This window comes from Argentina silus (assembly GCF_951799395.1).
Source record: "Argentina silus genome assembly, chromosome: 12".
NCBI lineage: Eukaryota > Metazoa > Chordata > Actinopteri > Argentiniformes > Argentinidae > Argentina > Argentina silus.
Window position 1 is genome coordinate 11,223,341 of NC_139666.1, and position 19,597 is coordinate 11,242,937.

The window sequence follows — 19,597 nt, forward strand, 5'->3', positions numbered from 1 at the left end:
TTAGCCTATCCCACAAAACAGTGAAATACTTCTGACCTAGCTCATAGGCCACATACCTACAGTGCAGAGTATTCATATTTTACATCCTTGAGAATACAAACAGTATTTTGTTTACTTACCTAATTACTGATTACATACAACACATGGAATTTTGCTGGTAATTTCACCTCAATGTTTACTGTGTCCTGTAACAGAGAATACAATATGGTAAGTTCAGAGAATTTTGTATAAACCATTATACCACAGAACATAATACTGAGGGAGGCCTTTTCAACATGTTCACAAGCCTGCCTCATGACCAAGAAAAACATAATGCATTTGAGTTATTTCACCAGTGCCTTAGGGCAGTAATTCAATATTAATTTCAGACTTCTACAGTAATAATGAGCTTGCTCATACTTCCGCAATCCCGAATTGAATATTGTAGATGCAAATTATACATTTGGAAGGTTGTCCTTTGTCAGGGCAAAGAAGGGAAGTCTTAGGGGTGTATTTTTGCCAAGGCATTATTCAGTGCAACATTCTTGAGTGTCAGCAGCTCTCCTCTGATTACTTTCCGCCTCCAGGTTTGAAATAAAAAGGACAGTCACCTCAAGCACAGCTGGTGAGGAGCTGCATGATTCCCTAACCAGTCTGCACAGGACCAGCCCCCATTCTTTTGTACCATACCAACGCTGGGATCACAGGTCATGGCCACAAGCGAATGGTCAGATGGTCATCTTTTGGTCCAGAAGATGAAGTACTCCTTACAATTTACAATCTAACCTACAACTTACAGCTATTTTTCTACTGTGATGAGACCTTAGTACAGTCATGAACAACACCACTTAGCCATACAGAACTTATGGACACACTGCAATAGAAAATAGTCCATTTCAGAAAAAGAAAAAATGCAAAGACACAGCAATGTTGATGAAACAGAGACCATCATTATTGAAAGGGTCGGCGACATATCTTGTAAGAGATATAACAGATATGTATATTTCATTAATATAGAGAGGTAGTTGCCATGCTTGTATACACCACACCTTCAATATGACTTCAATATGTGGTAGCTCAGAATGTGGATGTACGGTATCTCTACTCCACCCCCCAGTTCACTGTCAGACTGCTATTAACCACTGTTCACATATCCTCACGGCTCATTACACCAAGCTTAGCTGAACTCAAATGAAGAAAGAAGCCATTCCACTATGGAATGCCAGAGGCTGTCGGAGGATTTTGACCAACTGCAAGTAATCAACAAGAACTGACAAATCCCAACAAAGAGGAATTTCAGCCACTCCCCTTTATGAGGATGCCAATGGAGAGGTAAAGCAAAATGACATGTCCTAGTTGATCTACTATGAAAAGAACCTGCAAACCTCTGGCTGATAATGTAAAGACTGCTTGAGGCAGCTTCATTAACCCTTTGATTACCCTTAGACAAAGACATTCTCCTCACACAATAAGGAAGACCAGATGAGACCAACGCAACGTCTGATCGCATGACAACCACTGTAGTGTCCTGTGGTATGTAAAAGGGAACATCTATTAGTCAGTAAGACAACAACCCACCCTATCCTTCATTTCCCCCTCTTTTTGAGTAATATGATATAACTAACAGGGATAGAGTTACATTAGTGGATTCTATATATATGATTGTTATTATTTTATTTTTTTCCATAATGTTTTTTGTAGATTTCCATTTATTTACCCCTCTGCTTTTATTTTCTTTCCTTTATTTTCCTTTCCTTTATTTCCTTCTTTTTTTTATTTTGTCTATCTGTATTTGTCTTTTATTCCCATGAACCTTACATGGCTCTTCTGTAACAGAGACTCAGGTCTCAATAAGATCTCCCTGTACAAATAAAGCATAAACACATATATTTTTTTGTATTATCCTGTTTAGAGAAACAACATAAAATACATGTATGCAAATAAGCTCCCTACTGTACAGATTCCCCACTCATACAAAACATGGCTTCATACAACCAGATTAAAAAAAATGAAATTCTTGGACACATCTGTAATCTCTACACTGCCTTTAAGTGGTGACGCCCAACCCCAACCTTCCCCAGCCCTGAGGGGAGAGCGGGAGCTGGAACCTCAGTGGGGTCTTAAGGGGTCTGGCTGTTGCTCCTCTCTTATAAAGGAGGAGGGAGAGGCTCAGTGGCTCACAAACACACTGTGACTCAGGATGCCTAACACTGCTACTGCTGCTATACACTAAAGCAGCTAACTGGATCCCCATCACTGCTCTTCTCTTTCACTACCTGCTCAAACTCAATATTCTAAACATTGTACACCGTTCAGATACTTGGATCTGCAGCACACACAAAGGATTTGGACTGTGAGTGAACCAGGAAGATTGGCTTTTTCTAATGATCTACCTATATGCATGCTTGAAAAATGTATTTCTTTAAAAAAGAAAATCTTTTGGTGCCACTCAACTGCACATCTTGTGCACAACTATTCTTACACAAATATTTGTTTTTGGTAGCATTGCTGACTTCTTAAGAGATAAGATAGAAGAAGGGATGATTGGTTGCAGAATATCAGAATATCTTAGAATTCTCTTTAGGTGATTCCCATTCATTATGTAATAAATAATTTCATAGACACCATGCACTATATACTATGTGATTAAAATTATTCTCAATATTGTTTGTCATTTTGAAGCTTTTTACTGGTTTTAATGCAAACAGATCAAATACAGTATAACCATTGTATTTACTTTTGTCTTTTTTTCCAGGAGGGACAATGGTGTTCCCTACTGTGACCTGGGTCCTGTTGGTGACAGGGCTTGTAAGTGTCTGGGCTCAGAATTACTTTGATGAGAGGATAGGGGGCAAGAGATCCAGAGCGAAACTGCTGCATGCAAGTAGTTTGTCAAGTAATGGACCGAACCATAATGGACAAGGTACAGTAGGAGAAACCATACCATTCAACAATTGCTCCTTGAAGCTTATATACAAACAGTGAGATGTTAGATTACTTTTTTGCCTCATGGCCATTAGAATTATGAAATAATCTAATACAATGTGTTACCTTTGTGGTAATTATTTTCATTAAGTTGTGTTTTAAGTTTTAACTGTGTAATAACGCTCTAATTAATTAGGACTGTTTCTTATTCCACCTGTGTAATAACACAAATCCCTAGATTCAAATTCTATGCGATTACAAAGCAATTGCTGAAGTACAATGTTACAAAATGTTAATGCTATATTGGCTCTAGAGTAATAACAGCATTGCTACAATAGTATAGAGAGATTCATGTTTAGTGTGTTACTGATTTCTGCTGCATATATCCATTTGGTCTGTGGATATCCTATCTTCCCAAGGTGTTGATATTCTACAGCATTTGGTCTATGTCATATTCAATATGATGTATCCCAGCCTACTGTATGTGAATCCTGACAGATCTTAAGATAAATAGTACAGATAAGTTATAAAACACCTTTTGTATGTGTCACAGCTATCCTAGATGAGGACTGCAGCCTGGAGCTGTCCTTCCTGCTGGACAGCTCTGAGAGTGCCAAGGAGAACCACGAGCAGGAGAAGCGCTTTGCCATGGACGTGGTGGACAGGCTCCAGAGCGTCCGTCTGCAGACCGGGCGCCACCTGTCCTGGAAGGTAGCCCTGCTGCAGTACAGCAGTACCGTCATCATCGAGCAGACCTTCAATCAGTGGAGGGGCACGGAAAACTTCAAGACCCGCATCTCCCCCATCATCTACATTGGCCACGGCACCTACACCACCTACGCCATCACCAACATGACCAAGATCTACCTGGAGGAGTCCAGCCCTGGCAGCATCAAGGTGGCCATGCTGCTTACCGATGGTACCTCCCACCCAAGGAACCCAGACATCTTCTCAGCTGCCGCCGATGCCAAGAACCAGGGGGTGAAGTTCTTCACGGTGGGCATCACCCGGGCTGCCAACGAACCAGCCAATGTGGCTCAACTGCGCCTGCTGGCCAGCTCTCCTACCTCCCGCTACCTCCACAACCTACAGGACGTGGACATTGTGGAGAAAGTCCTTACAGAAATTGTGAGTATGATCCGCATGGCTACATTCTCTCTCAAAACACTATTGGGTAATGAGAATGCAATGATGGCGCAAATGTGATCTACATGTGTTTAGTATTAGTTGAGAATATCTCTAATAGTATGTTATAGTATGTTTGTTTTTATGTAATACAGACTGAGTCTGAATGACTGACATTCTATATGGATGTAAGAGACTATAACAGGATGATGACTCTGGGTGACGGTTGAGGATTTTGTATCTTTGTTCAATGCACAGAAATCTGTCTTGCATTTCAAGAGGAGTGCTTGACATCTGTATGTAATAAGGAGTGCAAATCCCATGTGATTTCTTTCATAGGCCACATGCTTTGTTGTTGAGTGATACCCTTTTCAAGGACCGGATTATAGTGTGGTTTACAGAGGTGTGTAGAGAGGTGATGCAGAGATGTGCAGTAATATTCTAGAGTGGTACAGTATTAGATACAGTATTAGATACATGGTAAGTGTCAAATTTAGTTTGCTGTTTCTCATCAGGAAATCATGTATTAAAGAAGGGATTTGTTGAAACTATGTTAGCCTTCCTTAAGATCTGTTTCTATATTGTGACTGTACATGTTATGTACACATGTGACAGAACAAGAAATTAGTCTTACTTGAGGGAATGTAATATCTGGAGCAGCATAATGATGGTCTCTAATGCTTATCACATCTTGTCTCTCTCTCCCAACACAGACAGACTTGGCTGATGAGGGGGTAGGTACTATTACACGTTGTTGCTGAAAAACTATTCAGTATCCATAAACATAATGTATATAATCGAGTTCAGTGGACCTTCATGTACAGTATGGTTATATAGAGTTACATTTGGATTCTGAAACCATGTCTTGCCTTTTTGAAGTGTCCCCTGGCTCAAAGATGTGCTTGTGAGAAGGGCGAGAGAGGAACCAGTGGCCCAGCGGTGAGTACTTTTACCCTGTCTTTTCCAATCCAAACACGACCACATCACAGAACACTTCCTTTGAAATCCAAGAAAGCTGTGTATTTCTGAAAGGCTGAGTTCCTTGACAAGCTAACATGGTTCTGATTTGATATTGCTTTGGTTTTGGATAGTTAGGGATAATTGCTTGCTTTTTTCTTAGCTCAGCCTGTAAGCAGAGATGGTTGATAAATGGTCTTTCCTACATATTTTCATTACCAGAACTTGGCTACCAATGGCTACAGGATAAGAGAGGTTTAAGTTTGTCATTTCCAATGACCAGTTCTTATGCCTCAGTTTTGTTGACTTTCCCTGCAAGTTACTGCACATTTCCCATCCCACATAAGATGTCCCCCATGGAAACCAGGGGCACCCCATGATGACATTTACTCCCAATAAAACAAGACCTTTGACCAGCATAAATAACACTTCCAGCCCTATTGTTAGGGTTAGTTACAGGGGTATAGAATGTCAGAGGGGCTTGAACTGTGTGTGAGATTAGTAGCTGATCTTTTACATCATCACCCCATTCCCCCACATCTCTCTCTCTCTGGATGGATGACAGCTTAGTGTCTGACAGTAAGTCTTGTGGTGACAGAGAGCTGTATGATCATTCACCAGGTGCTTTCTCCTCAGAGAGATTCCTTACATTCTTACACTGAGACTAAAAAGTTCTCATAATTGCTCTCATTAGTTTAATGGCCACAAACCGGCGATTTGCAGCAGATAACAATTGCCACACGCTGTCCAGGTGCTGCACAGCGGTGTGACCTCTAACCTCTCGGCCATGTTACAACATGCCCCATCAGTGGTTTACACCATGATACACCCCATACACATAAACGTGCGCACACTCGCACACACATACAGGTCTATAGCCACAATTTTCCTGCATGTACTGTTCAAACAATGTCGGTGCCCTAAGAACAACCCTGTTTCATTTTCACATTGACCACCGATTCTATATACATGGAATAGTAAAATTGTATCCCCCATTGGCTAACTCAACAAATTCCAATGGATAGTGGCCTATAGTGAGTGGTTTCCTACACCCTTTAAAGCAAGAGAAAGGAATGTCTGAGATTTCGTGATTGAACTATCTCATGTTGGGTTCTTTTTCATTCCACAGGGGAAGAAAGGTCGTCCAGGAGATGATGGAGTCCCTGGTGCTAAAGGCCATAAGGTCGCTGATTTAATGTGATCATTTAACTGTTGTGTTCCCGAGGCCTTTTCTACACATGACACTTAAATCAGACTTCTGTTATCCAAATATGATGATCAGATCACAATCTGATCACAGTATGTGTGTCCACACCTGGTATTCAACATTTTAAAATGAGTGTCTTAGCGGTCTTGCATGCCCACATTGTGTCCGCATTTTCCTCTCCCCCGCTGTGTCTATGGGCTGTATGCGCTTTCAGTGGTTGGATTGCGTCTAGACTGGATGGAAATCAGAATAGAATGCGGCCACAATGTGAACACTTTTGTAGTTGTATGTGATCATCGTACTTACAAAATCTTTATTTCAGTGTCAAGTGTAGACAAGGCCTTAAGTCTGTGTTATATTGCATGCATGAAACAGCAAAGTGCCATTCATTTTTATCCATTCATGTACTGAATATCTACTTATTTAGATGCCCTTCTCACAATATGATACACTGAGCTGATGTTCTTGTTCTTCTAGGGTGAGGCTGGGTTAAGTGGATATCCAGGTCGAGACGGTGGAGAGGTAAATTATCTTAATGATCAAGACCTATAAATCTGAATTTGATGTAAATCTGCTATTATCAATATTATAATTAACATCTCATCAACGATGTACATTCATTTTGCAGGGGAAACCTGGTTATAAAGGAGAGAAGGTATGTCATAAATTCAAGTTGCCATTAATGTTTCTGTCTTCATCGAGTTACATTCATCTCATATAACGTCTTGATTTCTATACACAGGGCGAGAGGGGTGAGTGTGGCACTCCAGGAATCAAAGGAGACAGGGTACGTAAGCCTCATCCATATTATCGGTGTGTCCCTTTGTCATCCTTCTGTTATATTGATGTGTTGTTTTCTAATATAGACAAAGGCATGAGTTATTGCACATATGTTGTCTTTACGTGGTCCTCTGTGGCTCAGTTGGTAGAGCATGGTGCTAACAGGTCAGGTTGGGGGTTTGATTCCTGCTGGGACCATATATACTGAAAAATGTATGCACTCACTGCAATGTAAGTTGTTTTGCTAATGACATATATAGCTAAATGGCATATATTTATGTGTAACGTGTCCACTTGCAGGGTCCCGAGGGTCCAGTTGGCATAAGAGGAGTCAGAGGTCTACAGGTGGGGAATCAGATATGTGCATGCAGCAAAGTGAATTTGTGAATCTCCTACATAAACACATTCATTCGCCATGTCTCCACCCGCCCCCCCTCCACCACAGACACACACACACACACACACACACACACACACACACACACACACACACACACACACACACACACACACACACAATGAAGTCAATGGTCTGAAACACAATCTCTGTAATCTTCCTAAGGACCTGGTAATTTAGCTCCAGGATCTGGGGGGGTTGACTTTAAGATCCAGATGTGAGTCGAGTCTTGGCAGACAGACTTGTACCCTTATTAACAGCATGGCAGACTTGTACCCTTATTAACCACAATCTTGGTTTCTCCCCAGGGGTTACCAGGACCACAGGGTGACATAGGACCAGCGGGCATTCAGGGGAAGGCGGTAAGTACATCCTCAAAGCCACATCCAGTACACCTCATACTTACTTCATCACACACATCTGCTGTGACATTCACATTTCCTTTTTTAGTACTTTGAAAAGAGAGATACCTGCTATGCCACCCAACCTACTACCTGGTAGTGGGAGGGGGCGTGTATGTCTTGTAATAGGCACCTGTGGGAGATTTGGTGCTGTGCCAGTTCCTTCCCCTGCATTAATTCACCAGGCAGGGTGGGGATTAACTACCAGTGTTCACTCCTCTACACAGGTTCTCCTAATGGCAGGGATCCTGTTTCTAAACACACACTCAGAACTGCCTACAGCATTTTCTACCTCCCTAACAGTCCTGCACTGGGATTGTCATGGGGGTTATTAATAGCTAAAGCATCAAATGTGCTCCGTCTTCCATGCGAGGACATGCAGGTCCTTTGCAAAGAGAAAATGAAAAATTAACACAAAAAAGAGAGAGAAATGAACAAAGATCAATGGTTGAGTCAATCTTTCTTGAGTCAAACGTTTGTATGTAATGCTTTACTGTGCTAAAAGTGCATTGAGGTTTCTAAGCGTTTCCAGTACCTGGCTTTTTGAGAGCGTGCATCCTCCACTGATGCTGCTCTCTTAGGCAGAGTAAGTGCTATATAGTACTTACATATAGTACTACAAATCCCCACTACAAATTAGATGTGACTTTCTACTCACTAATTGAGTTAGAGCACTATAACTTAGCTTATCTGTATGATAAAGAGCACAGATTATCCCTGAAAGAGACATGTCTGTTTTTATTCAAATGTCTTAAGAAAGGAATGTAAGGTATTGCGTCAATCAATCATACAGGTCAAATGTGACTGTTCAGTTATAGGTATGTATTTAAAACTGTTAGGGGGTCTGCCTTGCTCTGTGAAAACTTGTTAAATGTATAGCTTAGCTTTATTCTTGACAGGCTCCACTTCTTTGTTGTTTCTCGTATAGGATGAAACATTTTCTAACATATTCTGTCTGTTCATGTTACCTGAGTAAATCTCATGTAAACTCTGCTGTGAACCACTGCCTCCAGGAAAATAGTTGTTCATTGTTTTGGGTGAGCTTTGAGACCTGAAGTGAAGACAATGTCTGTGTGATATTTGTCCAGACTTGTTTGAATGTGTAGGGACTATATTCAGGTATTTAGCCCACCATTCCATGTACAATACCATCTATACAATAGCTGTGATGATTTACTACATGCACTACATGTTAGTAATTACATGCCTTTGAGATTGTATCTTGAGATTGTATGATCTTTCTCCATCAACTTCAAAGAAGCTTATGAGAGACTCTGAACAATAGCAAAAATGTATTTCTTAACTGAAGCTGTTGATATTTAGGGAGGAAGTCATTGATATCACAGTCTCTCTGAGAGAGTGGATCAAAGGACAGTGTTTATGAGTGTCACTTAATCTGGGCGTGATGTAAAACACCTGTATGTAGTTGTCTGATGTGAAACCCAGATTGGATTAGAGCTTTGGCCTTAACCTTATCTGATTTTACACTGCGTCACAAACTGTGGCCTGGATTGATTCATAATGCTCCCTCACTGTTTTTGTTTCTTGTGTTTGCAATCATAGGGTGAACGAGGTCCTGCAGGGCCGGCCGGAATTCAGGGGGAATCTGGTATTGGACTTCCTGGGCCAAAGGTAAATTTGGTCCATTATTGCATTTTTTGAGACTGATGTAGTGTTTTTATGTCACCTGTTCCATCTCATCGTGCGTGTCTCCTCTGCAGGGTGATCTGGGGTCCCAAGGAAGATTGGGTCCTCCTGGCCCACCAGGGATGGGTGAACCAGGCCTGCCTGTGAGTGGACAGAATTACCTGACTCATATTCTACCATAACATATGGCATGACGTAATTGTCTCAGTGAGATCCTCATAGGATGTCTTATTGTTAGAGGGAAACATGAGCTGGGATGAAAACTACAAAGGTAGGTTGATCTGACCCTAATTTGGGTGAAAGGATAAAAACTGTCTGGCTTCTTTTACAGGGGCCTCAAGGGCCACAAGGTGTTCAAGGGGAGAAAGGACCCCTAGGCGAGGGCTTCCCTGGGCCGAAGGTATGATTACAATTTTGTCATGAGAAAAAGAACAAACAATAGAGACATGACCAAGGAGAAGCTGGAATACTTCCACATTCTCTTTGTCATCCTCCATTCTCTCCATTCTCACTAGTGCATAGGTGCACAGTTCTCTTATACAGTAGAGGCATTTTACCCTTGACTGCTGTGAGGAGCTAAATACTTCTGAAATATGACTTTATTACTCTAATAGCAGACACTGACATAAACCTGGCATAAATCAAATGGCTTCCAGTGCTGCTGGGTCTAGAAGAGCTTGAGCTGTTGAAGAGAGCCATGTGGTTTATAGTCTATAAGTGACCTTGGAAACAGACATAGAGAGTAGCCCTGACATTACACCTGCATGAAAGCACAGTTCTGAGCCTCTGCAGATTGCAGAGAGGAAATGACCAAACTGTCTGATTTTCATGTTGGTTATTATTCAACATATGGGCTGGATCTGTCAAAGCTAGACCGTAATCTGCTCCAATTCACAGCTCAAGTGCTCATTCAAGTCTTACCATTCTTACTGATGTGTCGTGTGCGTGCGTGCGTGCGTGCGTGCGTGCGTGCGTGAAACTAGTCTAGTTTCTTCATGTTGCAACTTGTGAAGTCTTATGAATATTTATTTAAGAACTGTGCAAACATCATATACAAATAGAAAGTAGTACAATTTGGACAAGGCTATAAGCATGGCACACAAAACTTGGAACACAAATAGGAAGTTTTCATTATGAATGTATGACTTTTATTTAATCTTAAGTATATAATTATCGTCACATTGAGAGACATGAACATTAACAGTTTTACAGTTCATTGAGTAAACTAATAAACTTACGAACAAAGTTACGAACAAAGTATTCAGCACTAGAATACTTTTTTATTGTGACTTTACCCTTCACGGTTTCTCTTAATTCAAGTCGGAACCTGGGAGCAAATTTGATAACAAAGGTTTAGTTGCGGCGGTTTCTTTCTAAAGAAACCTTGATGTAATTCCATTTGGCAATAGACATATCCTGGAAAATGAGTGTAACACTGAAAATGTCCTGAGGCATCTAAACATCTGTCAGAACTGTGCCAGACTCATTGGCTCGTATGGGAAATTCCCCCCGACCGCAAAAAGAGGTCAGGGTAGTTTTTATAGAAGGGGTCACCCCCCCCCCCCCCACACACACACACACACACACATACACACAATTAATATGTTCCTGTCCGTGTGTCTGCATTTCATTATGTTCAACTGTTGCTGAGCAGTTCATCACCCTCTCTCACAGCCAAGTTTTGCTAGGTATGCAACAACACTCTCCACTCCGGAGGATCACAAGAACAGATTCAAACTTGAGTGTCAGTTCTGGAGAAAAGAAAACACAATTCCACTCACATAGCATCATTTTGTTCCACTAACACCAAGACAGAAACAGGTGCTAACTCACTCTCCCTACACGACTGCCCGAGAACAATGAGGATTGTGCTGTGACTGTGTGAGCCAATGGGAGGTGGCCGTGTGACAGGCAGAGGAGAGAGGGGTGATGACTTTGTCTTTGTTCTGCAGGGGGACCGGGGGCTGGCCGGGCCGAGGGGGACGAGGGGACAGACGGGCGCAGGAATCAAAGGGGAAAAGGTGGGTTGTAAATACATCAGCTAATGAATGCCGTTCACACAAACACACCATGTCTGGCCAACAAAGGGGCGAATGTAGTTCATAAAGAAGCCTGATTGTCCTTTTAGGCAGCAATTATATACAGGCGCCTCTGAGGAGAGCTAGAGTGAGAAAGAAAAGGTCAGCTGGGAGGGCACCATGCTTGAGTTACTGTGGGAAAGTTGAAAGTTCAGGGTGGGATTCCTCTAGGACTACAGTACCTGTTTTAGTATTTAATGAACAGCCGTGGGATGATGGTATACATATACATAGTCACAGTCTCAAACACCATGAGATGATGTTATATGTCACAGTCTCAAACACCATGTGATGATGTTATTATATACAGTACATAGAGTCTCAAATTCTCAAGTCAAACCTTAATGCTCAGATACCCATGCATGTGTGAAACACAGTTTGTTCTGTGAAGAAGTGGAGATTTTCAAGAACATGTAGTTGCAATACTGGTGCAGGATTCTAACCATCTTTTATTAGTCAGAGGGTGCTTCACACATGCATCAGAGGAAGGAACTTGAGTGAATACATTAAACATGGTAATTATGTTGTCAGAATAGTGCATGCTGAAGACATCTGACCCTCTCTGTGTTTCATCCTCAGGGTGAGTTCGGGCCACCAGGTTTTCCAGGATCACCTGGACTCACAGGAGCAGGCATCCAGGGGGAGAAGGTGAAGTGGCATCCCTTCAATGGGTACCTTCTCACACACATACACATGCATGCACACACACACACACATGCATGCACACACACACACACACACACACACACACACACACACACACACACACACACACTTATTGACATGTGATACTGATGACTGTCCCACAGGGAGTGGAAGGTCCAAGGGGTCCACCAGGAGGCAGAGGACTCCAAGGAGACGGCTTCCCCGGACCTAAGGTTGGTGCTAGTGACACTCCAAGAGAGAGACAATGCCACTGATTTAATCCCATGAGTTTAAGACAGTTCAGATACAATATAACAGCCAAGCCACCAATACTAGACAGTTTTAGAAAGATGGGTTAAAGGTCCAGTATGTAGATTTTAGCTTTAAAATAGTGCTAAATGGCCATGATAAATCGGTAGCCATCAAGGAATGAGACCACATGATGAAGGAGGTTAAGTGACGAGTGCTGTATTAGTTCAAAGAGTTTTCTCAAATCTGGTGTCTGGTAGGCCTTTGCGTGCCTATTTTACATTTGGTTTGTTTACTAGGATATGCACATGTACGGTACTATTAGAAAACGTAGCATATCCACATTTTCAAATGTTCAGTGTGGCCAGAGGGAGCAGCAACACGCAAATCTACATGCTGGACCTTTAAAGCATCTTAAACTATTCTTGGTAATGTGAGTTCTCTCCAAATCATACCACGGTTGATATTAAATTATGCCATGAGATTACAGAGACGTAGACCCTGAAGTAAAATTAGGGAAGTATTTACATGTTTTGTTTTGATTCATGTCTTCAAACTGTTTCTATCCGTTCATATCCAGGGCGATCAAGGTTTACCAGGAGAAATTGGATCTCCAGGAGAGAGAGGCCTTGGTGAGCCGGGGGCCAAGGTAAGACTCATCTACACTATCTACTGTCCTCAATTGATTCAAATAAGACCGATGAATTCTTGATAGACTATAAGGACAGGAAAATGCTCTTACTCAAAACAAACTGAATCTATCACACTGTCACCCATTTCCTGATTGTGTGGTATTCTGATTTAGCTTAATTAATCAGAAAAATATCCATGATAGTAAATAGCAGTTTGTTTCTTTTTCAGGGCGAGCCTGGTTCATCTGGATTAGGTGGTTTGCCTGGTCTTCCAGGAGAGGACGGGGCTCCAGGACAGAAGGCATGTTATTCCAGCCCTCTGGGCACTAGATTTGTGCCACAACAACATAGCAGTAGAAATATACCAACAATATATTTTTTGTGTAATCTACCATCAACCTTTCCTAGGGTGAAGCAGGTTTTCCTGGTTTAAGGGGTATTGAGGGAGCAGCAGGGATCGGCACCCAAGGCGAGAAGGTATATTTCACATTCTTGTTCTTCTTTTATACTGCTGTAAACACACAGAGGGGTCATGTTAATGATGTATGCTCCAACCCCCCCAGGGAGACCATGGACCGAGGGGCATCCGTGGATTACATGGGCCTCACGGAACTACTGGCCCCTCAGGCGCTAAGGTGAGAATCAACGAATTTCAACGAGATTGAACACACAGTCTGATCTCAACAGGGTAGTCTCACTGTGTTACTGTGTTAAGTAAAGGAATCCCTGTCAGTCATGCAATCATACAAACTAATTGCTTCCTTGGCCTACCTCCCATTCCTCCTATTCATGTTACTGCAGTGCCTAATTACAATCAACGCATACAGTAGTAGGCATATTTGTCAAGATTGATGTAACAGTAGTCCAGCACTAATGCTCTAGGTAATTGTATTGGTGGCTTAAACTCCTCTTCAGGCTGTAGGTTGTGTAGAGAGTGTTTGGATAAAGGGAGTGTCGAAACAGTCATAGTGTATGTCTTGCAAACTCTTGTCTTTCAGGGGGAGCCTGGTATACCAGGCCGCCTGGGCATGCCAGGATTACCGGGACGGTCCGTTGCAGGTTCCAAGGTAACAAATACACATCTTTCATCATCCTTTTTCTCAATGCAGGTCTTGGCAGGTGTAGACGTTTGGCAGGCCTGTTAGCCTGCATTGAGTAACACTGTTAATAGAGCCCATTGTCATGCATCGTCAGAACCTGGCTGCTAAACAGCATTGTGACCTCCTTATCTCTTTCTCTATCTAAGGGTGATTTTGGCCCACCTGGCCCCACTGGGCCTATGGGGGAGAATGGCTACGGGCTGCCTGGTCCAAAGGTAAGTGTTATATTACGCTATATTTTCGATGATGGAAAACTGTGTCAGAAGTTATCATGTGGCATGTACTCAACCTGTTTGAATGATTTTTCACCAGGGCGACCGTGGTAATCCTGGATCACCTGGTCACTTTGGGCCCAAAGGTGAAGGTTTCCCTGGTCCGGTGGTAAGTACCAAGAATCAGCGTAAAAACTTATGAATAATAGCTTATTCATCACTGCATACTTCTGGTCTCTCTTACAATGAGTTTACATTTGTTTCCTGTTCCTGTTTTAGGGTCCTCCAGGCCTGCCAGGTCTGCCTGGAGAGCAGGGCCCTGAGGGGGTTGGCATTCCAGGACCCAAGGTAAAATCTAGGGTTAGGGTTAGGGTATTCCAGAACCCAAGGTAAAATCCATGAGTTCTTCTTCAACTTGCCATGCATGTCAATCTGCTGCAAATTAGTGGATGTGGATGCATGGATTTGTATTTTCAGTATGCGTTTGTGTACTGTATGTTTATGTGTACTGTATGTGTATGTGTGTCTGATTCTGGTTATGTGTGCTAGGGAGATATTGGCTTCAGAGGGTTGCCAGGTTTGCCTGGCCCAACAGGAGAGGGTGTGCAAGGACTACCGGTAAGTTTATTAATTTAGTTGACACACATGATAAATTCAATAAACACTTAGATGTTCAAGAATATCAATATATGAAGAATGTATAAACAAATGGACTATGCGATACATGTTACTGTTGTTAAGTTACCATACAACAAAAAGAATATTATATTCACCTCACAAACAGAGATTATTTGCATCCTAGAGGTCATAGTCAAGAGGTCACAGTAGTAGTATATCCTTAGTGGATATGTTGAGTCCCGCTGTGATGGGAATTTGGATCTTAATCAACTTTGCTGACATGGCGTCAGTGACCTGTCTGACCCATCTAATTCTATGGTCTGTCCACTTCTAATAACTTGGGGTCATTTCTTCTCAGGGTAACATTGGAAGACCAGGACCCCTTGGTCCAACAGGCCCGCCAGGGGAGGGTCTGCAAGGTCCCAAGGTATGCGTATCCTGCCTTTTGAACTTCAGTGGGGTTTTCCAAGGTCCTTTGACTTTGAGTAAATAACAACACTATGGGTATTGTTTTGTCTATTCAAATTGTAGGGTGATCAGGGGTCTCAGGGCGTAACAGGACCAAGGGGACCCACAGGAGATGGATTCCCAGGATCTAAGGTAAGGGGATGGCATGTATGTATAACTTCATTCCCCTCTTCTGACTGATACAGTGGTCTTGTCTCTAACTGCAGGCCTCCTCTCTTCTCTCTCTCCTCTTTCTTCACTGCAGGGTGACCGTGGGCTGCAGGGCGAGAGGGGGACGAAGGGTACAAAGGGGGACTTAGGAGATTTTGGGCTTACTGGCGAGTCTGTGAGTTATGACATTTTCACTGACTTAGTTTACAGTGTTACTTATCAGCTCAGAAAAAAGATTTGCAAAAGCATAATGTGCTTATGGCTCAGAGATATGTGAATTAACAGACTCACTTAAACCTAAAAGGATAATGGCTTTGTTCTAGTCAGCTCAGCTGTAGTCATTGTTCATTGAGGGAAGTAGGGCAACTGTGTAATCTTGCCAAGCATTTATCATTTCATTAAACCTAGTCAGAGGAAATCTAAGCAAGAATAGTGATTGAAATACTCATGTTCAAAGTCAAGTTTCACAAAATAAAATGTATAATATATATCACTCAAATGCCTTTCTCACATCACAGGGGAGACCAGGAGTAAAGGGTGAAGCAGGGCTCACAGTAAGTTCACAAACTTTACCTACTAAATCATTGATGGTCTGTTATAGAAATTATATGATATATCAATGTAATTCTCACACTCCTATCTTTTCCAGAGAGAGGACATCATTAAACTGATCAAGGAAATCTGTGGTAAGACTCACTGTTTGACAATAAAAAATAAAAAATAAAATGTGAAACATGGATAGAATTGCATTTTGTATTTCTTGTATATTTTCAGGATGTGGGATCAAGTGCAAGGAGAGGCCAATGGAGCTTGTGTTCGTCATTGACAGCTCAGAAAGTGTTGGTCCAGAAAACTTTGAAATCATCAAGGACTTTGTCACAAGGTTGGTGGACCGTACCACTGTTGGACGCAATGCCACCAGGATTGGAATGGTCCTCTACAGTCTGGATGTCCATCTGGAGTTCAACTTGGCTCGCTTTATGACCAAGCAGGATGTCAAGCAGGCCATCAGGAAAATGCCGTATATGGGCGAGGGCACCTACACTGGCACTGCCATCCGAAAGGCTACCCAGGATGCCTTCTTCAGTGCCCGCAATGGGGTCAGGAAAGTGGCCATTGTCATCACAGATGGGCAGACAGACAAGCGGGAGCCTGTCAAGCTGGACATGGCTGTGCGAGAGGCCCATGCTGCCAACGTTGAGATGTACGCCCTGGGGATTGTCAACAGTTCAGATCCTACACAGGCTGAGTTCCTGAGAGAGCTCAACCTCATCGCCTCGGACCCTGACAGTGAACATATGTACCTCATTGACGACTTCAACACTCTACCAGGTGACAATCACAGTTATATTATATAATGTATAATGAAGTTATTTGAAATTGATACATTTTCAATAGTATATCATCACATTTAATTCGATGTTCATTTAAACATATTAATTGACATTGAATCAAGATTACAGTATAAATCTTCTCTACAGCTCCTTAGCCAGCCTAAGAGATGCACTCTAACGTTATAATTTTTCTCCTTCAGCTCTCGAGTCAAAACTTGTTAGCCAATTCTGTGAAGATGAAAATGGCGCCCTTATATACAATCACCTCACAAATGGTTATGGAAACAATGGAAACAATGGGAACAACGGCTACGAGAGAAAAGGACATGGAGATGAAAACCACAGGAATACTGGCAATGAGATGTACGGCTATGGATATGGGAATCAGGAGGAGGTCTTTAATCAGAGACGCACAAATACACAGACTCACATCAGAGTGCGTGGAGATACCTTTGCCCTGCCCATCAATGCAGGTCCACTCCCAGTGCAGGTCTGTTTAGTCTGTACTGTCTGTACACATGTAATACTGTAGTATAGTGCATGCATAAAGTCTCCTTAAGTTTCATCAAGGAACAATTGAATTATACGTATAATAACGTTCAACAGATCAATATTTCTGTATGAAAGTCTTCATTGTATGCTACATGTAAAAAATCTAATTTACATGCATGATAGGATGCATTCAATTTTGAAGTACTGACACATCTATGTGTGTGCCATTGTTTTTGTCCAGGTGGATGAGGAAGATGAGGAGGGTGAGGATTTAGACATCCGGACCCATGTCCGAGGAGGTAGCAGTGTACCTGTAGTTAACAAGACTGTGTCCATCATGCTTGGAAGGGAGAACTCCCACTCGAATGCATCTGTCTCATCAGCCTCATCATCTTCATCATCATCATCTGCAGCAACGTCAGCATTGGACTCAGCGTTGTCCTCTTCAGGCCAATTTCATCCTGTGGTTATTGCTTTACCATCTGAAGGTTAGCAGCTCTCACTGAAAAGATATACACTAGATCAAAAGTTTGTTCATACAGTTCAATTATCGCTCAACATGTTCTAATACTTAATGAAACAGGCTCATATTTGTCTTGGAAGTTAACATGTAGCAATGTGTTTAAAACTTTCGAAATGTCTCAAATGTCATATGTCTCCCTCTGTGTTGTTCTGTCAGAGTTTGGCCCTCTCGATTCTCGCTGTAACCTGAGTTTGGACCAAGGCCCCTGTCGAGAATATAACATCAAGTGGTACTATGACAAGCAGGCCAACTCCTGTGCACAGTTCTGGTATGGAGGCTGTGATGGAAATGCCAACAACTACGAGACAGAGGACGAATGCAAGAAAACCTGTGTTCTATCTAGAAAAGGTACAGTATGCCCCAAAGCGCTGTCACCAAAAAGAAGTTTAAACTTCTATTCTATGTATGTGGCTTAGTTTTTTATATGCATTTGTTTTTTTCACCAGCTGGTTAAAATGGACAGAAGAATCAGTCAACTCTCATCGGAACAATCTTCCAAGGAAACCACCAAAGTGAAGCAGATTATTTGAACAGTATTTAATATGTTATGGTCTACTGTTTCATATCTAAACATGGTGTATTGTACAACCAACATTTATCTGTGGCAAAAGCTCAATTTTGCTACTTGCTCTCTCTCTCCTTCTCTAGAGTAGAGAATCAGGGACATATACTACTTCTTGACTTCATGAAGTTGCCTAGCTGTTTGGGTTCACCGCTATAGGCCCTATCTGAACAATATCTTCATGATTGCACTGGTCTTTATGAGGACTTTCTGTGAAAAAATCTCAGTTTGAAGAATAACATCTTTACTATTTCATTACATTTGAAAAGTGAGCCTGCCTTTTTTTATTGTGATATTAGCCATTATTAACCATTACCTCAATGTTATGCACAATATGTTGTACAATACTGGATAAAATAGACATTCTTGTTCATTCAGGAATTGACAGAGTTAGGGGAGATAGTTGTAACAAGTTAAGCAAGTCAGAACAAAGCTATTATCCTTTTAGGTTTAAGTGAGTCTGTTAATTCGCATACCTCTGAGCCATAAGCACATTATGCTATTACAAACACTGAATATTTTTTTCTTAAAATATAGCAATAGGCTCCTAGAATACATTATTTGTGTAGTTTATGTTTTGGATTCTGAATTGTATAGGCAAACTAAATGAAACTGGTGCTCTAATTATTGTCTATTTTTAATGCAATTAATCTGTCCATTTTAGGGATAGGCCTTCAATTTAAATGTTTTCTCATGTTTCCCACTAAGAATAAAGTGATAAAAATGTAATAAATCAGATGCCTATTTGGAAATATCTGTTCAAAGCATGTTGTATAGTCAAATGCGATTTTCTACAAAGTTTGATATGTCTTGATTGGAATCTCTTTAGAAAAAGGTACACATTTTCATACCAAACATCACCACCATTGTGTATATGATCATAGTTTTTGCCTGAATAATGTTGTTCGGTATTTGTTTTTATGAATACAAAGTTTAAAATGTGCTGTTTGATGAGTCCTTGTCCAATTAACAAGTTGTCAAATATCTGTAGTGCAGAGGCAGGCATACCGCGTAGACAGATCGTAGACTTTCGTTCCAGATAGGCAGGTCTGTCGTGTGGCGCTCAGCAAGAAACACCGCGAAGTATGTCCTTAATGCTTGCCGTCGGTTTCCACG

The 19,597-nt window shown here is 41.7% G+C and overlaps 1 protein-coding gene across 1 annotated transcript; it reads left to right on the top strand.

Annotated features, from left to right (window-relative positions):
• Window positions 1-2,132: 2,132 nt before the first annotated feature.
• col28a2a (collagen, type XXVIII, alpha 2a) lies at window positions 2,133-19,352 on the top strand. The gene is made up of 36 exons (XM_083681826.1): window positions 2,133-2,332; window positions 2,735-2,902; window positions 3,458-4,032; window positions 4,743-4,763; window positions 4,909-4,968; window positions 6,116-6,169; window positions 6,671-6,715; window positions 6,822-6,848; window positions 6,936-6,980; window positions 7,274-7,318; window positions 7,679-7,732; window positions 9,335-9,403; window positions 9,493-9,561; window positions 9,750-9,818; window positions 11,371-11,439; window positions 12,076-12,144; window positions 12,306-12,374; window positions 12,971-13,039; window positions 13,252-13,323; window positions 13,431-13,499; window positions 13,586-13,657; window positions 14,021-14,089; window positions 14,269-14,337; window positions 14,435-14,503; window positions 14,614-14,682; window positions 14,884-14,952; window positions 15,311-15,379; window positions 15,484-15,552; window positions 15,665-15,745; window positions 16,089-16,124; window positions 16,220-16,256; window positions 16,345-16,902; window positions 17,105-17,394; window positions 17,638-17,884; window positions 18,076-18,267; window positions 18,366-19,352. Exons 2-36 carry the CDS (start codon window positions 2,743-2,745, stop codon window positions 18,371-18,373), a joined length of 3,714 nt encoding a protein of 1,237 aa, XP_083537952.1. The 5' UTR covers window positions 2,133-2,332; window positions 2,735-2,742; the 3' UTR covers window positions 18,374-19,352.
• Window positions 19,353-19,597: the final 245 nt, after the last annotated feature.

Excerpts from the sequence above, each read along its gene's own strand:
- col28a2a (XM_083681826.1), top strand. The coding sequence starts at position 2,743 with ATGGTGTTCCCTACTGTGACCTGGGTCCTGTTGGTGACAGGGCTTGTA. Across the intron at positions 7,319-7,678 it reads GAGGAGTCAGAGGTCTACAG|GGGTTACCAGGACCACAGGG; the intron begins GTGGGGAATCAG and ends GTTTCTCCCCAG. Across the intron at positions 13,324-13,430 it reads ACGGGGCTCCAGGACAGAAG|GGTGAAGCAGGTTTTCCTGG; the intron begins GCATGTTATTCC and ends AACCTTTCCTAG.